This window comes from Agrilus planipennis, unplaced genomic scaffold (assembly GCF_000699045.2).
Source record: "Agrilus planipennis isolate EAB-ADULT unplaced genomic scaffold, Apla_2.0 scaffold134, whole genome shotgun sequence".
Lineage (NCBI taxonomy): Eukaryota > Metazoa > Arthropoda > Insecta > Coleoptera > Buprestidae > Agrilus > Agrilus planipennis.
Window position 1 is genome coordinate 621,755 of NW_020438860.1, and position 18,426 is coordinate 640,180.

At 31.5% G+C, this 18,426-nt stretch overlaps 5 protein-coding genes and 1 long non-coding RNA gene across 17 annotated transcripts in view; 4 read left to right on the forward strand and 2 right to left on the reverse strand.

The window, feature by feature from the left end:
* Nucleotides 1-18,426, forward strand: part of LOC108738999 (transcription elongation regulator 1) — a 69,199-nt gene that overhangs the window by 8,375 nt on the left and 42,398 nt on the right. The gene's annotated exons all lie outside the window — the stretch shown is intronic.
* On the reverse strand, nt 1,635-4,459 carry LOC108739013. Of its 3 annotated transcripts, XR_001938075.2 has the most exons (5): nt 4,378-4,459; nt 4,191-4,308; nt 4,021-4,126; nt 3,621-3,925; nt 1,635-1,951 (listed from the first exon to the last, which is right to left on the reverse strand). It is a non-coding gene; the product is annotated as an uncharacterized LOC108739013 (long non-coding RNA). The 3 variants fall into 3 exon arrangements; XR_001938073.2 differs by lacking the exon at nt 4,021-4,126; XR_001938074.2 differs by having other exon boundaries at nt 3,621-4,126.
* LOC108739009 (homeobox protein extradenticle) lies at nt 5,006-7,589 on the forward strand. Of its 3 annotated transcripts, none has more exons than XM_018472672.2 (3): nt 5,006-5,652; nt 5,718-6,214; nt 6,839-7,589. In XM_018472672.2, the coding sequence occupies exons 1-3, from the start codon at nt 5,087-5,089 to the stop codon at nt 6,892-6,894; spliced, it is 1,119 nt and encodes a 372-aa protein (XP_018328174.1). In that variant the 5' UTR covers nt 5,006-5,086; the 3' UTR covers nt 6,895-7,589. The 3 variants fall into 3 exon arrangements, with proteins under 3 accessions (XP_018328174.1, XP_018328175.1, XP_018328176.1); XM_018472674.2 differs by having other exon boundaries at nt 5,008-5,652; nt 6,361-7,589; XM_018472673.2 differs by having other exon boundaries at nt 5,718-7,589.
* On the reverse strand, nt 7,468-9,625 carry LOC108739005 (zinc finger CCCH-type with G patch domain-containing protein). Its single transcript, XM_018472663.1, has 6 exons — nt 9,453-9,625; nt 9,200-9,397; nt 8,936-9,142; nt 8,429-8,875; nt 8,251-8,371; nt 7,468-8,197 (listed from the first exon to the last, which is right to left on the reverse strand). The coding sequence occupies exons 1-6, from the start codon at nt 9,498-9,500 to the stop codon at nt 7,719-7,721; spliced, it is 1,500 nt and encodes a 499-aa protein (XP_018328165.1). The 5' UTR covers nt 9,501-9,625; the 3' UTR covers nt 7,468-7,718.
* Nucleotides 9,917-12,131, forward strand: LOC108739003. Its single transcript, XM_018472661.1, has 6 exons — nt 9,917-10,005; nt 10,084-10,379; nt 10,445-10,988; nt 11,042-11,213; nt 11,263-11,680; nt 11,797-12,131. Exons 2-6 carry the CDS (start codon nt 10,121-10,123, stop codon nt 11,967-11,969), a joined length of 1,566 nt encoding a protein of 521 aa, XP_018328163.1. The 5' UTR covers nt 9,917-10,005; nt 10,084-10,120; the 3' UTR covers nt 11,970-12,131.
* LOC108738998 (thyroid adenoma-associated protein homolog) lies at nt 12,372-18,419 on the forward strand. 8 transcript variants are annotated; one of them, XM_025981732.1, is made up of 11 exons: nt 12,372-12,565; nt 12,638-14,791; nt 14,847-15,163; nt 15,224-15,619; nt 15,680-16,043; nt 16,100-16,357; nt 16,411-16,596; nt 16,661-17,558; nt 17,624-17,750; nt 17,806-17,962; nt 18,020-18,419. In XM_025981732.1, exons 1-11 carry the CDS (start codon nt 12,458-12,460, stop codon nt 18,344-18,346), a joined length of 5,292 nt encoding a protein of 1,763 aa, XP_025837517.1. In that variant the 5' UTR covers nt 12,372-12,457; the 3' UTR covers nt 18,347-18,419. The 8 variants fall into 8 exon arrangements, 6 of the variants coding, with proteins under 6 accessions (XP_025837517.1, XP_025837545.1, XP_025837534.1 ...); XM_025981739.1 differs by having other exon boundaries at nt 12,473-12,565; nt 12,642-14,791; XM_025981743.1 differs by lacking the exon at nt 12,372-12,565 and having other exon boundaries at nt 12,833-12,925; nt 12,982-14,791.

Consider the following 18,426-nt stretch of genomic DNA (forward strand, 5'->3'; position numbering starts at 1 on the left):
GCCATATTGATCTATATTAAATGCACAATGTATTTTAAAGTACTTAATTGGATAAGGATTAATGCTGTATTGCTTAAAATCCCTTTGTAAATAAGAGATAGACTATACCATGGCGGACTTTTTTGTAGACCTTTCTAAGGAGTACTTATACTGTAGTATATTATTTTGATCTATCTCGTAGGGTTCAGCCAGCGTTTGCAATGTAAACGCAAAAAATAAGTTGATTTATGACATCACATTACAAACCTCTAAAATTATCAGTGTTTCTCTGCTATATTATGCATGTATTATAGATATAAACCTTCCTCTTGAATTACTCAACCTATTAAAAGAAACCACATTAAAATCCGTTGAGTAGTTTTAAAGATTTAAGCATACATAGGGACAGACAGCGGGAAAGCGACTTTGTTTTATACTATGTAGTGATATCGCATAATCTTCAAATTTACTAAGTAACTAGCCCAACAATGTTAATCAACTACAATATTAAATAGAAACTGTATATTTTCTATAAAGCATAATATATAGGTACCTAATAAATCTGAATATTGATTTTAATATTAAATATATTTACGAAACTTATCCCAAAAACCCATACGAAAACTTCATTTGAAGCCAAAACGCTATAATATCCCATTAATGTTTATGGATCATCAACTTTACGACAGTAATAAAGATAAACCGTTTCCTCAGAAAATCGGTTTCAATTGTATGCAAGATCCTTAACTAAAATAATACGTAAGTACCTACGGATAATTTACGTTATAGTTTACATAAATTGTATAAAACTCTTATTCTATTATGTAATTAATGATATTGGACGAATAGAATACGGGAACAGAGAATCATAAAAAAACTTTTTAGTAAATCTTTCAGAAACGCCTTCGAAGCAGCTTGACATTAAATATAGTTTTAATAGTAGCTAATTTTTCTAGTAAAGAGTGCGTATATGAGATTCGTAGATTTAGAAAAAGCTTTTGACAATGTTAAATGGGACAAGACATTAAATAAACTAGACCTAGACAGAAGAGTGGTACATAGTTTTGTTCAAAAAGCAATAGGCTTGAGGAACAACGTAGAGAAGTAAATTTTAGGAAGGAAGTCAGACAAGGATGTCCACTGTCACCGCCAGATTGTAATCTACACATCGAAGACGCGAACAACATCATTAAAGATAGGACAACTGAAGGGATAAATATACAGGGACAAAAGATTAGTATGCTTGGATTTGCAGATGGAATTGGAGTATTAGCATCTAGCAAGGAGTTAGAGATAGCATTAAATAAAATGGGAGCGGTATTGACACACCAGTATTATATGAATAAAATGTAAATATAAAATATAATAAATAAATAAATAAAGGTAAAAAAGAATGGTAAATATGCAAGGGAAGTAACTTCTATGCTCGCGAATAACTAATTTAGAATTTCGAAAAAGGTGAAGGTGCGCGGAATGAGAACGTTAGAAATGAAGAGGCATTAGAAATAATTACTTCAAACAAAAATAAGCATGCAAAATAAAAACTAAATCAAATTAACTACAAAAAACATGCAAAATAAAAAATTAATTTGAATAAAATCAACTAAAAGAATTCTACTAGATAGAGCATGCATGATAAAGAACTATTTAAACAGATACGTTGGTAACAGATTAATAACGAGCAATTAATATTAATTGTTATGTATTCTCACCTTAATTAAATAAAGTTCAATGTACTTTTGCCACAGTCAAAGATTAAGTGTTTATTCATCCAAAGTGAAGAAATCTGAAGTGAGTGAAATTGTTGATCCAGTGAGATCCGAATAAACTTCGATGTGCTCTCCTTGTAGGCCGAAAATGGTCCAACGTGAAGAAATCAGCAGCAAGAGAAATCCAGACATTCTGTAGTAGACAATTTGTTATTCCATGAGGTTCCAAATTTACTTCAATCCTCTCTCGCTTGTCCATCAACCTGCCGGAAACAGTTAGAAAAACGAATTAATTACATATTCCATCAAATAAACAAGATATTAAATGAAATTAAAAGCAAACCAAAAGGCAAGACAAACGAATATTAAATGGCGACTTGGAGTGGCTGGACGTGTCTCTCATCACAGAATCTTGTGACATAGATAAAATAAATGACACTTGCTGCAAACACCATAGATTACGTATAGAATATCATAGACCATTAATCATAGACTTTCGACATAGATATTTAGTCACCATAGTAAATAATCACAGATACACAATGTACAATATATCATTTATGCTGTTACCATAGACCACGTATAGAATATCATAGACCTTTGATCATAGACTTTCGACATAGATATTTAGTCACCACGGTAAAGAATCCAAAATATCTAGCTATTCATGTATTGTTCTTACTTATTAATTTATTTATTTTTACTGTACATATGGCAATACCTCGGTTGTTATTACATTTATTATCCTAGCAGTGCAATATTGATGTCACACAAATCTTTTATATTTTACATTTTTTTCTCTTATGTATATTTAAATCTTATACCTTTGTAATAATTGTAAAAGAAGGGNAATATAATGATGAATGATATTTATATTGTTGTTTTTTAATTAATTATAATTATTAACATGTAAATATAGTTTATAATTAATTTTTGAATATTATAGTTTATAAAAACTTTACATTATTGTTTTCAATATTCAATGTTATTTGCACTTACAAATTTCAAGGTATAAACATTGAAATAAATCGTTATATAAAAAAATCGGTTTTTATTGTTTTTGAATATAGCGTATCTTTTTGATCGATGAAACGATTGGAGAGGTTATTCTACATTGGTAATGACATACAAAGAAGTTTATTTCAAAATTGTTCTAGAACGTTATCGTAAAGAAGAAATATTATTTCGGAAAAATCGTCCATCTTTAATGATTACTATAAAGATTAGGAGCTGTTACTTTTTTTCGAATAAAACCTTTATGTCACATAAATTATGTGTATAAGTATAAATTTTATTTAAATCGGTTAAGCCGTTGTTGAGATTTTTTTTTCTGATTTTCCACTTTTTAGATTTATTCAAAACCAAAAATAAATAGAAGTTAAAAATGTTCAGGATTAACGTAACTCAATATACCCTCAAAAAATTATTTACATATCTCTCTGGGGCCGATTCACTTTGTTTATCATTCTTTGGCCATTTTAATATTAATGTAAATTAAATAAATTCAGTGTACATTAGGTGGTAGTTATATAAAGAAATATTGATTAACTATAAAAATTTAAATAAAATCTTGTCCTAAATTCATATTTTCAAAAAGTGTGAAATAACCATTGTTTTTGTTAAACATAATAATAGTAGAGGGTTATAAATTAATATTGATTTGGTCTTGAGTAAAAAGTGTAGTATCCCAATCGTGGCCCAGACATGGATTCTGTCATGCCCTGCTTGGGATTGAAGTAACCGTATAATATTTGTAATATTTTCATAAAATAATCACCTTACAATAATGATAAACATTCGGATTATTATTCAAATAAACGCATAAGAATAACTATTCGGCTCTTTTCTATTAAACCATTAAAATTGCTATATATGTATAGTCAACTTAATGTTTCTGCCACCGTACACAAATAAATAAATAGTGTCACTTACCCAATATTAATGCCTATAACGATTCATATTAATCTTAATCTTTCCATTGCAATGGGCAACGGTTCCATATTTCCCGGATACAAAACACACCATCATGGTTCTACTACATCAACCACGTCGTCCACCCTCCAGAACGAAATAAATACGACCGTGCTTGTCACTGTTTCATATCAGAGAAGACTTCGACATCGCCCTTGATAATGTCCAACACAGTTGTGGATGAAACGTCGGGAAAACAACCCAACAGACGATGGCCCATCAGCCCGAACATCAACTCATACCATCTGTGTTTTCGTGTAATGCTTCTGTGAAAAAGTTTACCACATTAAGCAATGTTCTACGGCAATTGAATAAGTCTCCACAATATAGCATACATACAATGCCAAAAATAAATAATTACCCTCCTTTAATCTAACCAGAATAATTCTGACTATTATATTACAAGTGGGTACCACTGTAAAGACAATTTCCATATTTGTGTATATCTATAAATTCCTTCTAATAAACTACAAATTGTATCTTTATAATCAGTTTTGTCAAAATATAACATTAAATTAAGTTAAACTTTACCATTTAATCCATCGTTGATTGATAGTAAAAAAAAAAAACAAAAAGGAAGCCACGAAAGGAATGATCGCCTACGACTGGAGACGTTCCCCGACCCAATATCTTTATTTCTTTTTCCTTGCTAGATTAACAAACAAGGCGACTTCAAAAAATACTCAAGTATACAAATAAATTAAAAGAATTCAAATACCTTTAGCAGATCATTTTCATAACTATATTAAAGGAAACACTTTTGCAATAACCGGCACGAACGCAATCATCATAGATAATAGGCAATCATCATAGATAATAGGGCAATCATCTTTAACATTTATGCGGAAGTAACATAGAAAGTAAATTGAACAAACATAGATACTAACGTAAATTTTTTAACATTAAAACCGACAAAGCAAATGTAGTATATGCAACCCAACATACCCCACGCATATCCAAGTTGTATATACGAAAATACTCTTTTAAGTTTTTAACCTTTGCATAGGGTTCCTGTGAAAATGTTTGCTNAAAAATAAACTTCGCTTACCGTAAATGCTCAATCTTCAAGCATAAATAGCGCGTGATATTTGGTGTCAATTTTTGAATAAATTAACATTGTATTTCTACCAAAAATAACCGAAACAGTTTTCCATTTTTTAACAGAACTAACGCATGCACAATTATAATACTTACATAGTTAGAACCCTCAAACGATGTACAATTTTTTGGTAAAGTTTGAATCAGTGGATTATTATATCGGGTGCCAGATTCACAGCATGTTGCATTATTCGAATACATCTGATCTATGAACACCCCAATATCTTATCTATGACCAGTGTCAATAACATGTCAATAGCTTCATTTTTGTAGTTTTGTAGTTTTCGTCATCTGAAAAATTGAAAACAATATAAAGTGAATTTTTTATCATGGATGATCCGGGCCGAATGATGGGACACACAGGGGGTGGTTTAATGCCTCCACAACCTTACGGTATGAATCCGCAGGGCGATGCCCCATCGGGTGGTGAAAACGAACCTCGCAAGCAAGATATAGGCGAAATACTTCAACAGATTATGAATATAACCGATCAAAGCTTGGACGAAGCTCAAGCTCGTAAGCACACGCTCAATTGCCATCGAATGAAGCCAGCTCTGTTCTCTGTTCTTTGTGAAATTAAAGAGAAAACAGTTCTTTCCTTAAGAAATACCCAAGAAGAGGAACCCCCAGATCCACAGCTGATGCGTTTGGATAACATGCTTATCGCTGAAGGCGTCGCAGGTCCAGAAAAGGGTGGAGGTGTAGGAGCTGCTGCTTCTGCTTCTGCTGCTGCTCAAGGAGGTCAACCAGATAATGCAATTGAGCATTCAGATTATCGCGCTAAATTAGGACAAATTCGTCAAATTTATCATCAGGAGTTGGAAAAATATGAGCAAGCTTGCAATGAGTTTACAACACATGTAATGAACCTCCTAAGGGAGCAGTCCAGGACAAGGTAAATTGGTTCTTCAAATTGTTAGCCAGTAATTGTATCAATTTTGTGCATTTGTTCAATTTAAGACCTATAACTCCAAAGGAAATCGAACGAATGGTCCAAATTATCCATAAAAAGTTCAGCTCCATTCAGATGCAGCTGAAACAATCCACTTGTGAAGCAGTAATGATTCTAAGATCGCGCTTCCTTGACGCTCGCCGAAAACGACGCAATTTTAGTAAACAAGCTTCAGAAATCCTCAATGAGTATTTTTACTCTCATCTCTCAAATCCTTATCCCAGTGAAGAAGCTAAAGAAGAATTGGCAAGAAAATGTGGTATTACAGTCAGTCAGGTTTCTAATTGGTTTGGTAACAAACGTATTAGATACAAGAAGAACATAGGGAAAGCACAGGAGGAGGCGAATTTGTATGCTGCCAAAAAAGCAGCAGGGGCTTCGCCTTATAGTGGAACACCGACTCCCATGATGTCTCCCGCTCCTCCTCAAGATTCGATGGGATATTCCATGGGTTCCGCTTACGAGAGCTCAGCTTATGACGCCAGCAGTTGCGGATATGACCCAGGTATGCATCAAGACTTGTCTCCTTGAAAGAGACGATCACTGAGAGGGTGGTATATATGATTTTTTTTAATTTCATTTGATCCATTTTAATTGTTTTGTGGCTCTTGTGAATGTTTAGATTTCAATTTCACTATTTTTTTCTTGTAGGGTTGTAAGTGACGGTGTCTACTACTTAAAAACGACCTTTTTCTAAAGGATGAACGAGAGATTCATATTTTTTGGTTTTTTATAGCCCTATTAGCCTATAAACAGTCTCGTTTATTTTTACTTATCCTTATATGTACCCTCTGTATGCAAATAATTGCAGAAATTATTAATTTGTACCATAGTACATGTAAGAATAAACGAGAATAAAAGTTTAAAAAACCTAACGTTTAAAGAGCTGCTTTACTTATTAACAATGCACAGAAATATTACATTTCACATGTAAAAGTCAGTCTTATAATGTTGCATTGTGTGTTCAATTAATTAATTGATAATAGCCACAGTATTTAATGACCATTTCGTTTTTATATTAATTCGTGACTCTGACCGTCCAGTGAAAGTAAAGCAGAGTAATTGCTTTTGTAATAACTTTTTTTACTCCATTTCTAGTCAGAGTTATAAGAAAAAAATTAATTTTCAGCGAGATCGGTGAAAGAAGAGGGTCACTTTCAGGGCTTACCAAAATCGCCGTATTGAGTTTATTTTTGGACATAAAAACATGTATACGATTGCATTGTACAGATAGAGCAGCTAAGACCTCAGAGGGAGTGTAATAAGATAGATAATTTCTTGTATTTTCTGTTACAAAGCTTCTATTTTTTGTTTGTTTTTAATCCAGAACTTCACCCAAGCATTTTATGTAACGTTTCTCATTTATTATCATTTACATTAAGTTTTCGTCTTTAAAAATTTTAAAAGGACGAGAATTTAAAAAACAAACAAATATAATAAGAAAAGGTTGTTTAGTACAGTGGCAAAGTTTTAATATTAAGTACAAACAAAAGTATACTACTACTACTAGTAAACAATTATTGAAGTATTATGGATCGTATAATCGTAAAAGTTATGTACGATTTTTGTCTTAATTTGAGATTATATAACTGACTTTTTTGAAGTTTACACAGCTAAAAATTCAGATTTTTTAGTAGCAACTGATTTTCTTGTCGCATTTATTTGTACTTTTCGTGTTCTTGCCATGATTGTAAACTATGTTTTTGAATAATTATTTTTTTACGCGCTTTTATTGGACAAAGGGGAAAGTGAATAATGTTCGAATAATAAATCGATTTAATTCGCAAAAAAACTTATTTTATAAGTTATAATTAAGTATTCATGCATTCTTTATGTACTTTTCTTTTTATCAGATATCGATCAATAAATGATAAATTGTGCTTTTTAGTTTTCATTTTAATTACTTCACTAAGTTATTAAGAATGTTTAACAATAATGAATATCATTGTAATCGCCATTTTTAAATTACAAATGGTCTCTTATTATACCGAATTATTCATATGATAAATTTAAAAAATTGTTAATTTTCTCTTATCATTTCTCACACTCTGTTCGTTGGTAATATTAATTGCTTGCGCTTTTAAATTTTTTAATTCAAACTGTTTACTTACCAACTTGTCTTTTAAATTCTTATTAAGTTGAGTTCGAACGTCTGAGTGTCTTTTTAATGAGTCTCTAATTTTCATCATGTCCCTTTCGACCTTCTTTATTTCTTCTTCCACTTTCATTTGTGCCACGTTCAAATTTCTCAAACTTTTACTCTTTATCTCTCCTCTATGTTCTAATTTCCTACGTTTCATTTCTTCCTCGTCGTTCGTTTTCGATAAAGTCTCGTTAAGAAAATTAAAAACGTCGACTTTCTTTTTTTCACGCTCGTATATCTTCTGACTGCGAATTTCTTGCCTTTTCTGTAATTTTTTCAGTTTATGTTCCACACTAAAGAGATTTTTGTCGCCTCCCGATTTCTCTCTCAGATCCATGCAGTGATCTAAAAGAATTAGAACAAGATAGTAATTATATAAATTTAATTTTCTTAAAGACCTAGAGATTTTCCTGGAGGCAAAACCACGGCTGAGACAGGATTTATTCTGCCATCAGAAGCTTTTCCCAGGCCAGTTCCCACAATGTATCCCATTTTCTGCATCAATTTGGACCCTATACCCTAAAACAAAAAAAAATCTAGATATACCTAAAAGTACAAATAAAAAAACAAACTCACTTTTGTATATTTTTCCCAACCCCCCAAAGCCTCTGAAGATGGTGTATTCATTAGACTTATATTAATAACATGCTCAGTTTTACCAACACTTTCTTCATTACTTTCATCTTCACTGCTACTTTCCTCATCTTCATTGAGGGGCAAAACTTCATGAAACTCCAACTCTACTTCATTCTTATGAGAATCAAACTTCACCAAACATTTTTCATTAAAAAGTCTTTTTATTGTGGCTCTAGTCCACAATTTATTTTTCTGTTTAGCCAGTACTTTGCTCCCATTTGTTAGCAGTTCAAATTTCGGCTCAATGTACTCCTTTAAACATGAAAAAGCTACAACTTCTCCATGAGAATATTTACACTTCTCGTCATCAAATTTACAAGATGATTCTAAAAGATAGGGACATGGCAGCATCTCCTCATGTGTGGGATTTATAAACATTACTTTGACCTTAATAAATATCATTAAATTAGTTTAATTTAAATACTAATTATAAACTTATATATATACTTCAATATCATCCATACTGGAATAATTTTCACATGCTACAACAGAGCAAATAAGGGCATTGTGATAAATAACATCACCCCATTGATGTTTATGAGGAGCCTTACACTTCATTCCCTCAATTGCTTTTAATTCATCTTCAATATTTAAGATTTTACTGCTACTTGTTTCATTACTTTCTAGTAGCACTCCGTCCTTTTCCATTTCTGACTAAAATTATAAAACAACATTCAGGACGCTAAAAACGTCGTTAAATTCATAAAGTACCATAAATAAAGCATATTCGCAGTCAAAGGAAGTGCTAGTGTCACTCGAAGAGGATGTTGATGCAGTTAAGTTTTCAAGTTGTTGAAAACTTTCCTTTGTAAGTTGAATGAGTTGTTCTAAGTTGTTTTTAAGCGAAAACAAATCTTCTTTATCTTTTCCATCTTCAAACGTAGATATTGCCAAATTAACTTGGACCAACTTAACAAAGAGGAAAGAAATTACTTACAAATATCGACAATCACTTGATACGTACCTGTTTCTTATAAGTATTTAACGAATCTCTTAAAGACTGCTCTTCCATTCTTAGGACTAAACAAAATTAATATCACATCGTTTATTTTTAAAATTACTTATTTACAACCAATAAAATCTAATAGACTTTTATAATTGCCAAGAATAAATAAGCAAGACATAGGTTATGAAAAGTCTTCTTTTTCTTCGTTTATCTACATATTTCCCCAGTAGTGTCTCCTGTATGTCCGACCGTATTCAATTTAACCTACTATAAAAATACGTTAAAATAAACATTACAATAAACACAATCTAATCGCGAAGGAGACACTTCTTCGAAGAAAATTTGAATTTATTCTGAACAACTTTTTCTTAGCCTTTTTTTCTATGTACAACAGTATGCACAATTAAACCATAGATTAAAGAAATATAATACTGTTTAGTCCATAGATATAAACGTCGATGGTTTAGTCTATGTTTTATAGGCATAGACTATGAGCCATAGACATACATTGGAAAAATATGTTCTGTCATAGATTTTATATGATTTTATACGTTACAATTTGAGTTTTGAGGTATTACCCCCAATTTATTTCATATTTGTTTGTTACTTTTAAGGTATGTTTAGGGTGATTTATGATAAAAAATATTAGTTTTTAGTGTCACCCTGTTACCTGATAGGATGCAACCATGCCACCTGCAACAAAAAGAGATGTTGCAGTAATAGTGTTTGATATTGATAGGTCTAACAAGGAATTTTATGAGAAATCTTTGAATTTTTTGTTTGATATAAGCAGCAGAGAATGGTTTTTCTCACCCAAGAACTCAGTGCAGTTGTTGCTATTAAATTCAAATGAAAGCAAGAATTGTCTTCAGAAACCCAATATTCTTGAAGTTTTTAAACATTTTATCCAGTTTAGTCCTACTATCATTAAGGAAGATATTGAAAGTATGGAATAGAAAAATTTATATAACTTTTAATATCATTTGTTTTAAAATTGTTCATTTTTATAGAGGCTAAATATGTAGCAAATAAAGCCACGTGGATTGATGCCATAACTGTTGGTTTAAAAATATTAAGTAATGAAATTGACACACAGGCTGGAATAGTTTCAGCTCAGCTTGTATTAATATCAAAAAACTATTCAAACATCTCAAGTGCTCATACTAAAGATATAAAAGCAGCTATTAAGACACAGAATAAATGTAATATAAAGACAATAATAGTTGGGCTCTCTGTATCGGTGGGGTTTATAAGAGACATGCATGAACTAAATGTTTGGGCTAAGAATCCAATCATTTTGGATGAAATAAATGAAGAAAGCAAACATGCTTTAGAAACGATGTGCAAAGATTCAGAAACACTGATTTGTGATTTAAAGTTGGGAAGGGATCTTTTTGTTGCCTTTCGAACAAAAACCAAAATGTATCCATGGAATGCATTGCTGTCCATAGGAACTAGTCTAGAAATACCTACTTCCATGTATCACTTGTTGAAAGGGGAAGGAGCTGTTTCTGTACAACCTCCAAGAAATTTGAATCCTAATTATTTCACGTGGTAATTACTTTTAATTTTTTATTGTCAAAGCATTTATTTTTTTCAATCGTTAGGGTATATGCAGAAGATGAAACTAGAAAAGTAGCACATGATAATGTGGTACATGGTGTTCTAAGATGGAACAAGGTTGTAGCATTTGAAGATAACTTAAAGAAATATTTTAAAGTTGAGGGTCCAAAAAATTTTACATTGAGAGGTTTTACAGAAAAGAAGAACATTCCAGAGGTATCAATCCCTTTCTAAAGTGGAACCAATTATTGATTTTGATTTTTAGAGTATTTTCCTAGAAGATGGAACCTCAGTATTGGCTCCAAATTTTAATGATCCACATTCACACAAATTACTGTACCTGTTTTATAAATGTTTGTTAGAGACTGATAAAGTTGGTATTGCCAGTAAAGTTTATGCTCGAAACAATCAGCCAAGATTGGTTGCCCTCATTCCAGATGAAAACCATCAAACAATTTTAGTCAACCAATTGCCATATGCTGACGACGTTATCGCCACTTGTACTGTAGAGGCTCCTGAAAAAAATGAAAGTGTTAATGAGGAACAAACTGAAGAAGAAAAAGAAGTTTTTGAATTTGTAAACAGTCTGATGGTACCTGTAGAGGACTTTCACCTAAGTCCTCAACTATCTGTGAATCCTAGATCAGCTCAAATGGCAATAAAAATAGCCAAAAAATTTTTAGGTAATTTATTAATTAATCATTATTGCAAAGCTTTTGAAGAATATGGAAAGTAATTTAATTTAGAAATTATTTTCTGTTGCTCACAGTTGATATTTATTAAATGCTGGTTGTTTTAGGAATATGTGAAAGTGAAAATGAGAATTTAAAGTTACCATCTTCAAAGGGTTCCGCTTTTGAAACGCGATTTCCTGTTGTAAAAGAAACCAAAGAGGGTGAAAGAGGTGAAGCTGAAGCACAAGCTGATACTAACGAAGATAGAGAAGAAATTTATGATGATAATCTACTATAAGGTTTTTGAAAATGTATGTGTTTTTTTGTTTTGATTGTTTATTTTACTTTTGTATTTTTTAAAATACCTTTTACAAAGAATTATAATTTTGTTTAATAAATTCTTGTTCTTTAGTATTATATATATATTTAAAAATGGGAAAAAATATTTTCATACGAAGAATGTGATGATTATTATTTCTAAAATACCCTGTTGCTGTTATACAATAAAATACATTTTTCGTACTTTTAGTGGTCCAAGAATAATGAACTAAAATATTTTCAATTAAAAAAATTGCATTTTTCCTTATGCAACCCATTTTACAACTGTGCAACTAACGCTCCTGCCACTTGACCTCCCTACCATAGACAGTCCCTACGTTCTTCTAAGGTCTATTATCTATGCTTTAAATGTCACTACAATTTTTGACATGACAGTTGAAACTGTTTTGTGTTTGATAATAAATCTTTTAAAAGGCTGTAAAATTTATATCAGTTTGAATTATTAAAATGAAGATTTTTGCTGCAGACGTTAACTTAAGTGATGAATTTGTTAAAATTAATGACCTTTTTAATGCCTCTTGTGATATTAAAGCACAACAAGATTGTTTGGTTAAGGTACGTTTTTTTTTTTTACTAAACTTTGTCTATTAATTATAATATAGACTAGGTACAATGTATATCTTTTAGCTAGATGATCATTTTAAACATGACGCATCTCTTGCATATAGAACAGAAGCAGGAAATTTGTTGGCCAAGATATATTTGCTTACACCTTTAAAACATCCACTAAGGAAAACATTACTTCGAATGTTTGATAAAACTACATGTATTGATCTAAATGAACCGTTGTGTTTGTATTTGACCATTCAAGTAAAGCAGATTTGTGATAATTTGTTTCAAGATTTAAATGCCATAAACAATATAATCAATAGTTTGTATGTAGTGGTGGAGAATGAAAACATACTTATTCATGACGTAACAGAAGATGTATTTGTGTTTTTGAAGTACATCATCAATGATTTATATTGTAGGACACAAGGAAATTCGAATTTACCTAACTTATTGCCTGAACAAGTAAATAACTATTTACAACACTTCATTAGAATAACTTTAGCACTGTGTCAAAAATATGAACCCTCTCAGGACAACAGTTGTGAATTTTTAATGCTTTCTTTCAAAATTTGTATGCATCCTAATGTTACATTTGATACAAGAGCAAATTGTGGTCACATCATGCTAATTGTCTGTAAAAACGTTACAGAAACTCTGTTTACTAAAGAAATGAATAAAAATGATATTTGGAAAGAGTTTATTACTCTTTTGAACAATCAACACTCTTATCTGAAGGACTATTTAGAGTTTGATAGATATGAAAGTAATAATGTTGAAGTAACAGAAATTTTCGTTGTATGTATAATGTTGGGTATATTAAAGACTGTTCCTCTTGAAATACTTCAGGCACACACTATAAATAACTACCCTGTAATAACATATTTTTTTAATGAATTGCTGAACAGTGTAAAGCGTTTTACATGCAAACCAACTCAAATTTTGGAAATAACACAAGCAATGCTGTTAATGAGCAATAGTGTACATTATCTGGGTCAAGAAGAGTTAAAGTTAGTGTTGGAAGATGCGTTACCGTTTGTGTTTAGTCATTTAAATCATTACATGAACACAATTCGCTCTAACACTACGGCAATATTTATTAATTTTATAAAATGTGCCAAACAACGAGATTTAATTGGCCTAATTATTGATGAAGCTTTTAAACTGCAAAACAGCGAGAACAGTTTTTACCAAGTTTTGGAGGTACTGAGTAAAGAAATTAGTTGTTCAATGTTTATCAAGAAACATTTAAGTTTCCCCAAGTTTTTACTTTCTAATTTAATAAAAACGGACTTGGCCAACGAAATTTGCGCTTGTTTCAAGAATCTGGCGAACCTTCACTTTCACGAAGAATCAAGAGAGAATTGGGTGGAATGTTGGATCTCGGCTCTTATAACTTTTTTAGGAAATTGTCCAGAAGAATGTAACAAATATTGTCACGATTTATTTATAGAATTGTTTAAAATAGATCAAACAGTTATCAAAACTTTTTTACTTAACCAGAAGGGTTCAGAAAACGAAATAATAATTTATCTTGCTTGTTTACTACACCTACGAAATCATGGTATCCCTTTACAAACAACTGAAATTTACGGAGTAAATTCTAACGAAACAGTTTTGTGGAGATCTCTTGTAAACTACGAACTTTTGGAGGCTCTTAAATTTCATCATAACGATATCATTCGTGTTTCAGTTTTGGCGCTCGTCGTCGAAAGTCATAAAAGTACCGAAACTTTTACACAGTGGGAATTAGACTTTTTAATTAGTTATTTTCAAAAAAACACCTCCGTGCTCTCCGCCAACACTCGCCAACAAATTATGGCTTTAGGAAGAAAAATGTTTGCGAGATATAACGAAAGTATGAAAGTGTTAAAACGAAATGAAGCTCAGTTAAAAAATAAACTGAAAGGAAAGGAACAACTGGCTTTAAAACTAAATTTAAAAAGTACACTGGATTGTTTAGAAAGTTACGAAAAGTTTTGGTTTAATTTGTTCTCCCAGGTGTTATCCATCGGTCTACATTCGGGAGCCAATTATTCTAGAAGATTTTGTTGTCTAGAATTACTTATTTTATCCTCAAAAGTAGTGGACGACAAAAAATGGATTTCTGCATGGCACAAAGAGAATGTACAACATCTAAAAGGCATAATTGAAACAGATACTTATGAAACAAATAAAGAAAAGGCAGTAATATTGTCCCAAAAAATTGGTAGCGACAGAATGGGTTTAAATGTAAATGTTAGAAAAGTTTTAAACATAATTAATATTATATCGTTTTGAATTTTAGGTGAAAACGGAGGCTGCAATTTATTTTAAAAATGTTGTTAGCAATTTAACAAGTTTAAAGCCTGCAGATACTTTATCAGGTTCTTATATGTTCGATGTAATTTTGGAGAGTTCCCACGTGACAGGAATAATAAAAGAAAATATGAAAAACGGATCGGAAAATGAAGACAAAGTATACATGGCTATTTCATTTATTTTAGAGAATATTTTCGAAGCCATCGACTTTGCTAAAAATAATTTAAAAAAAGCCGCAGAAACTAAACCATTACACGGCTTATTTTTGGCATTAAGGCACTTAATGAAACATATGGTTACTAGGTAATAATATTAATTAATCTAAAACTTTGTAAATGGTATATAATTGTTTATTTTCTTTAGAGATTTGGCAGAACCCATATACAGAGACATATTAGACAAATGTGTAAAGGCGTGTTTTATGGTTCTTCCAATCATTTTCCAAGTCGTTTGTAATTCTTCCCCTGAAGGCTACATTCCCGAGGACAGCTTTAGTAAAGAAGACGAAACATGTACAGCTCAAATGCTTCTAGTCTACACGTGGCGCGCTGCTAAAGAAACTTCACTATTTTTGGGCGAAATTGCTTTAAATTTACCAATTTGTGACTCTGACGAATCTCCGAATGATGGTGTGATAAGTGTGGATTTAATGCAAAGAATTGGTGACTTCTTCGTGGATTTTTTGATGACAGTCAAACATCGTGGAGCCTTTGAACAGGGCTATATTGGCTTCACTAATTACTGTAAGAGACTTTGGAGGTGATTAATATTATTCCATTAATCATTTATAAACCTAATGTTAAAATGTAATGTTTACAGATTGCGTAATTATAAACTTAGGAGACTTCCGGAAATGTATCTCACGAAAATAATGAGCAGTTTACAAGGCAAATTTGAGCACATAAATGCATGCGCGACTAGAAGAAGCGCAGGACTTCCTTTCATGGTTCAGGCGGTGTTAACGACAGAACCCAAATTAGAAGGCAGATTGTTTAATCAAACCATGAAGACCTTACTAAGCTTGGCGAAGAATGAAGGAGACGATAATGTTGAACAAAAAGTTCATTCTTTAAATATATTAAAAGCCCTTTATAAGCACAACCAATTGGGGGAAGCAGTTACCCCGTACGTAGCCCAGGGAGTAATGATTGCCATTCGTGGACTCTCAAATTCAAGCTGGAGTGTAAGTCCTCCAAGTTTATGCTTACCTTTGTTAGACTGATATCGTCTGATTTGTAGATTCGAAATTCTGCTACATTACTCTTTTCTTCCCTGATGACGAGAATGTTCGGTGTTTCGAGGAATAAAAAGTCTATTAGTTCTAAAAATAAATTAACAGGTCATGTATTTTTCATGCGGTACCCTCTTCTTTACGATTTTTTGCTGAAACAATTGAAAAATAGATCAAAAGACGAGAACTGTCCCAGCTTGTATGGGATCCTGCTCATTTTTGGGCACCTGTACCCTGGAAATCGTAACAACGACTCTGAGTACAAAGTAAACAGAATATCAAATATTATTTTAGAAAATGTAACATTGTTATATTGTAGTTAAGTGTATTTTTGCCTTATGTCGAGGCGTGCTTGTCTAATAGTGTTTATCAAACGAGAGACTTGGCTGCTGCCGCTTCTGTCGCTATAATTTCTACTCAAGATAGAGACGGCTACGTTTGGAATATTTTAAAGAAATTACCAAGAATAAAAACAGAAAATAACAGACATGGACTTCTTCTCCAGGTGAATATATTCATTAAGATTATAAACGTAAGCTCTTTTTTAAACGTTTTATTTAAAATTTCAGCTTCGATATTTCTTAGAAAATGTAAATGTTATTCAAAAAAGCGACCTTGATTGTTTCGTTTTTTTATTCCAATATTTAGAAGAAAATGGCAGTGATCTATCAAAGGCTCTGTATCTAGAAATACTTTTTGAAATATTAAAAAAAATTAGTGATAGTGAGAGCTACGATAACAGTTACCTGAAAAACGTTTTCAGTTCCTTTTTATGGAGCAAAGTACACAGAAAAGGAGCACGTGTATTATCAACATCTTCCCTTAAATACAAAATATATAATGGGGCTTTAAGCTTACTATACAGCTCATACGTTGCCGCAGACCCAAAATTATTAATTAGGCAGTTGTTCTCCTATTTAATTGGCGACGACCAGGATTTAAAAACGTTTTCGTTAAAAATTATAAATTTTATCAGCGAGTCAAATGGGAGTAATTTGTGCAGGACAGAAAAAGATCTTGCTAAACAATGTGTGAAACTGTTACCAATTGAATTAATAGACGAGATGAACGATTTAATAAAACGTACATTAAAAATTTATCTGCTCTATGCTTTCCGGTATTTAAACGAGATGGAAGACGCTGATTTTTTAGTTTCCTACTTTACAGCCCTTCGAAGGCACGTTTTTTTGTTAAATGAAGTTTTTAACTCTCCAAATGACGTTATGGAACATCTTTTAAAACTTTGTAAAGAATGCAAAGATGATTTAGTAATTAGCAGTCTTTTAGCAGTTATTGTGGAGTATCTTGGAAGCTTAGAACAAAAAAGTAAACTGAACATTACAAAGTTACTGAATTTTTTAGAATGCTGTGCTTCCCCTGATGCCTCAACTGTTCTTAAGTTGTCTGTATGCGACTTCTTTCTTGATAATAAATGTTTATTTTACCAAAAGGATCCTCTTCTATCAGGTAAATATTAAATATTGTTACAGTAGTAGTAAATATTAAGAGCAGCTCGGAATTTGCTTATTAAGGTTCCGATTTAATAAAATGCTGGTACATGGTCACTACATTAACAGAAGACGACGACAGTATGGTGCGAAATAGAATATCACATCTTGCAGCTGTTCCTTTTTCATGTGAATCTATTCCTATCATTTTGTAAGTAACTAATTGGATTATAAAATATTCGTTAAATTTTTGTGTGTTTCCTTAGGCCCAAATATAATTTGGAAACCATACAATCTGCAAAGGAGAAGATATTAGATCATGCTTTCTTAATTCTCCCCGACTTGCCTCTCCTGTCGTATCTTTTGACTTTAATATTCAGAAATTCGGAATCTGATGTGACTGAAGACTGCGAAACGTCTGATGTGAGTAATGAAAAAGTTTTAAGAGTTTTTTTTATTTAACTTCTGTTTTTTTAATAGGTTTTTGATAAGGGTTTGAGTAATATACATTCCGAAATATTATTAACTTCTTATCAGGCTCGAAATATGTTAAAAAAACTTCTCTTATGCAAAGAACAAGCTATAAAAAATTCCGGGGAGCTATTAAATGTTATATCAAAACTATCTGTTGCATTTGATGATGCGATTATATCCAGAGAAATTAAAAATCATTCTTATTATGTTTCGAAAACATTTACACGCATTCTGGGTGAAAATAACAACAATTTTTTAAATAAATGTCAGGCTGTTATTGAAAACTTAGAAAATAGTAACTTAAAAGAATTTTTTGGTTTTATTATGAGCTAATTATAAATTACATTTGATTCGTATTTTGATGATTTAAAAAAGATTTTTAGTACAATAAATGTTTACAAATTGATGTCTTC

Excerpts from the sequence above, each read along its gene's own strand:
- LOC108739009 (XM_018472672.2), top strand. The coding sequence starts at position 5,087 with ATGGATGATCCGGGCCGAATGATGGGACACACAGGGGGTGGTTTAATG. Across the intron at positions 5,653-5,717 it reads AGGGAGCAGTCCAGGACAAG|ACCTATAACTCCAAAGGAAA; the intron begins GTAAATTGGTTC and ends GTTCAATTTAAG. Across the intron at positions 6,215-6,838 it reads CAGTTGCGGATATGACCCAG|CGAGATCGGTGAAAGAAGAG; the intron begins GTATGCATCAAG and ends ATTAATTTTCAG.
- LOC108738998 (XM_025981732.1), top strand. The coding sequence starts at position 12,458 with ATGAAGATTTTTGCTGCAGACGTTAACTTAAGTGATGAATTTGTTAAA. Across the intron at positions 12,566-12,637 it reads AACAAGATTGTTTGGTTAAG|CTAGATGATCATTTTAAACA; the intron begins GTACGTTTTTTT and ends TATATCTTTTAG. Across the intron at positions 15,164-15,223 it reads ATGAAACATATGGTTACTAG|AGATTTGGCAGAACCCATAT; the intron begins GTAATAATATTA and ends TATTTTCTTTAG.
- LOC108739005 (XM_018472663.1), bottom strand. The coding sequence starts at position 9,500 with ATGGAAGAGCAGTCTTTAAGAGATTCGTTAAATACTTATAAGAAACAG. Across the intron at positions 9,398-9,452 it reads TAAATACTTATAAGAAACAG|TTGGTCCAAGTTAATTTGGC; the intron begins GTACGTATCAAG and ends CTCTTTGTTAAG. Across the intron at positions 9,143-9,199 it reads GCGAATATGCTTTATTTATG|TCAGAAATGGAAAAGGACGG; the intron begins GTACTTTATGAA and ends TTATAATTTTAG.
- LOC108739003 (XM_018472661.1), top strand. The coding sequence starts at position 10,121 with ATGCCACCTGCAACAAAAAGAGATGTTGCAGTAATAGTGTTTGATATT. Across the intron at positions 10,989-11,041 it reads AATCCTAATTATTTCACGTG|GGTATATGCAGAAGATGAAA; the intron begins GTAATTACTTTT and ends TTCAATCGTTAG. Across the intron at positions 11,681-11,796 it reads AATAGCCAAAAAATTTTTAG|GAATATGTGAAAGTGAAAAT; the intron begins GTAATTTATTAA and ends TGGTTGTTTTAG.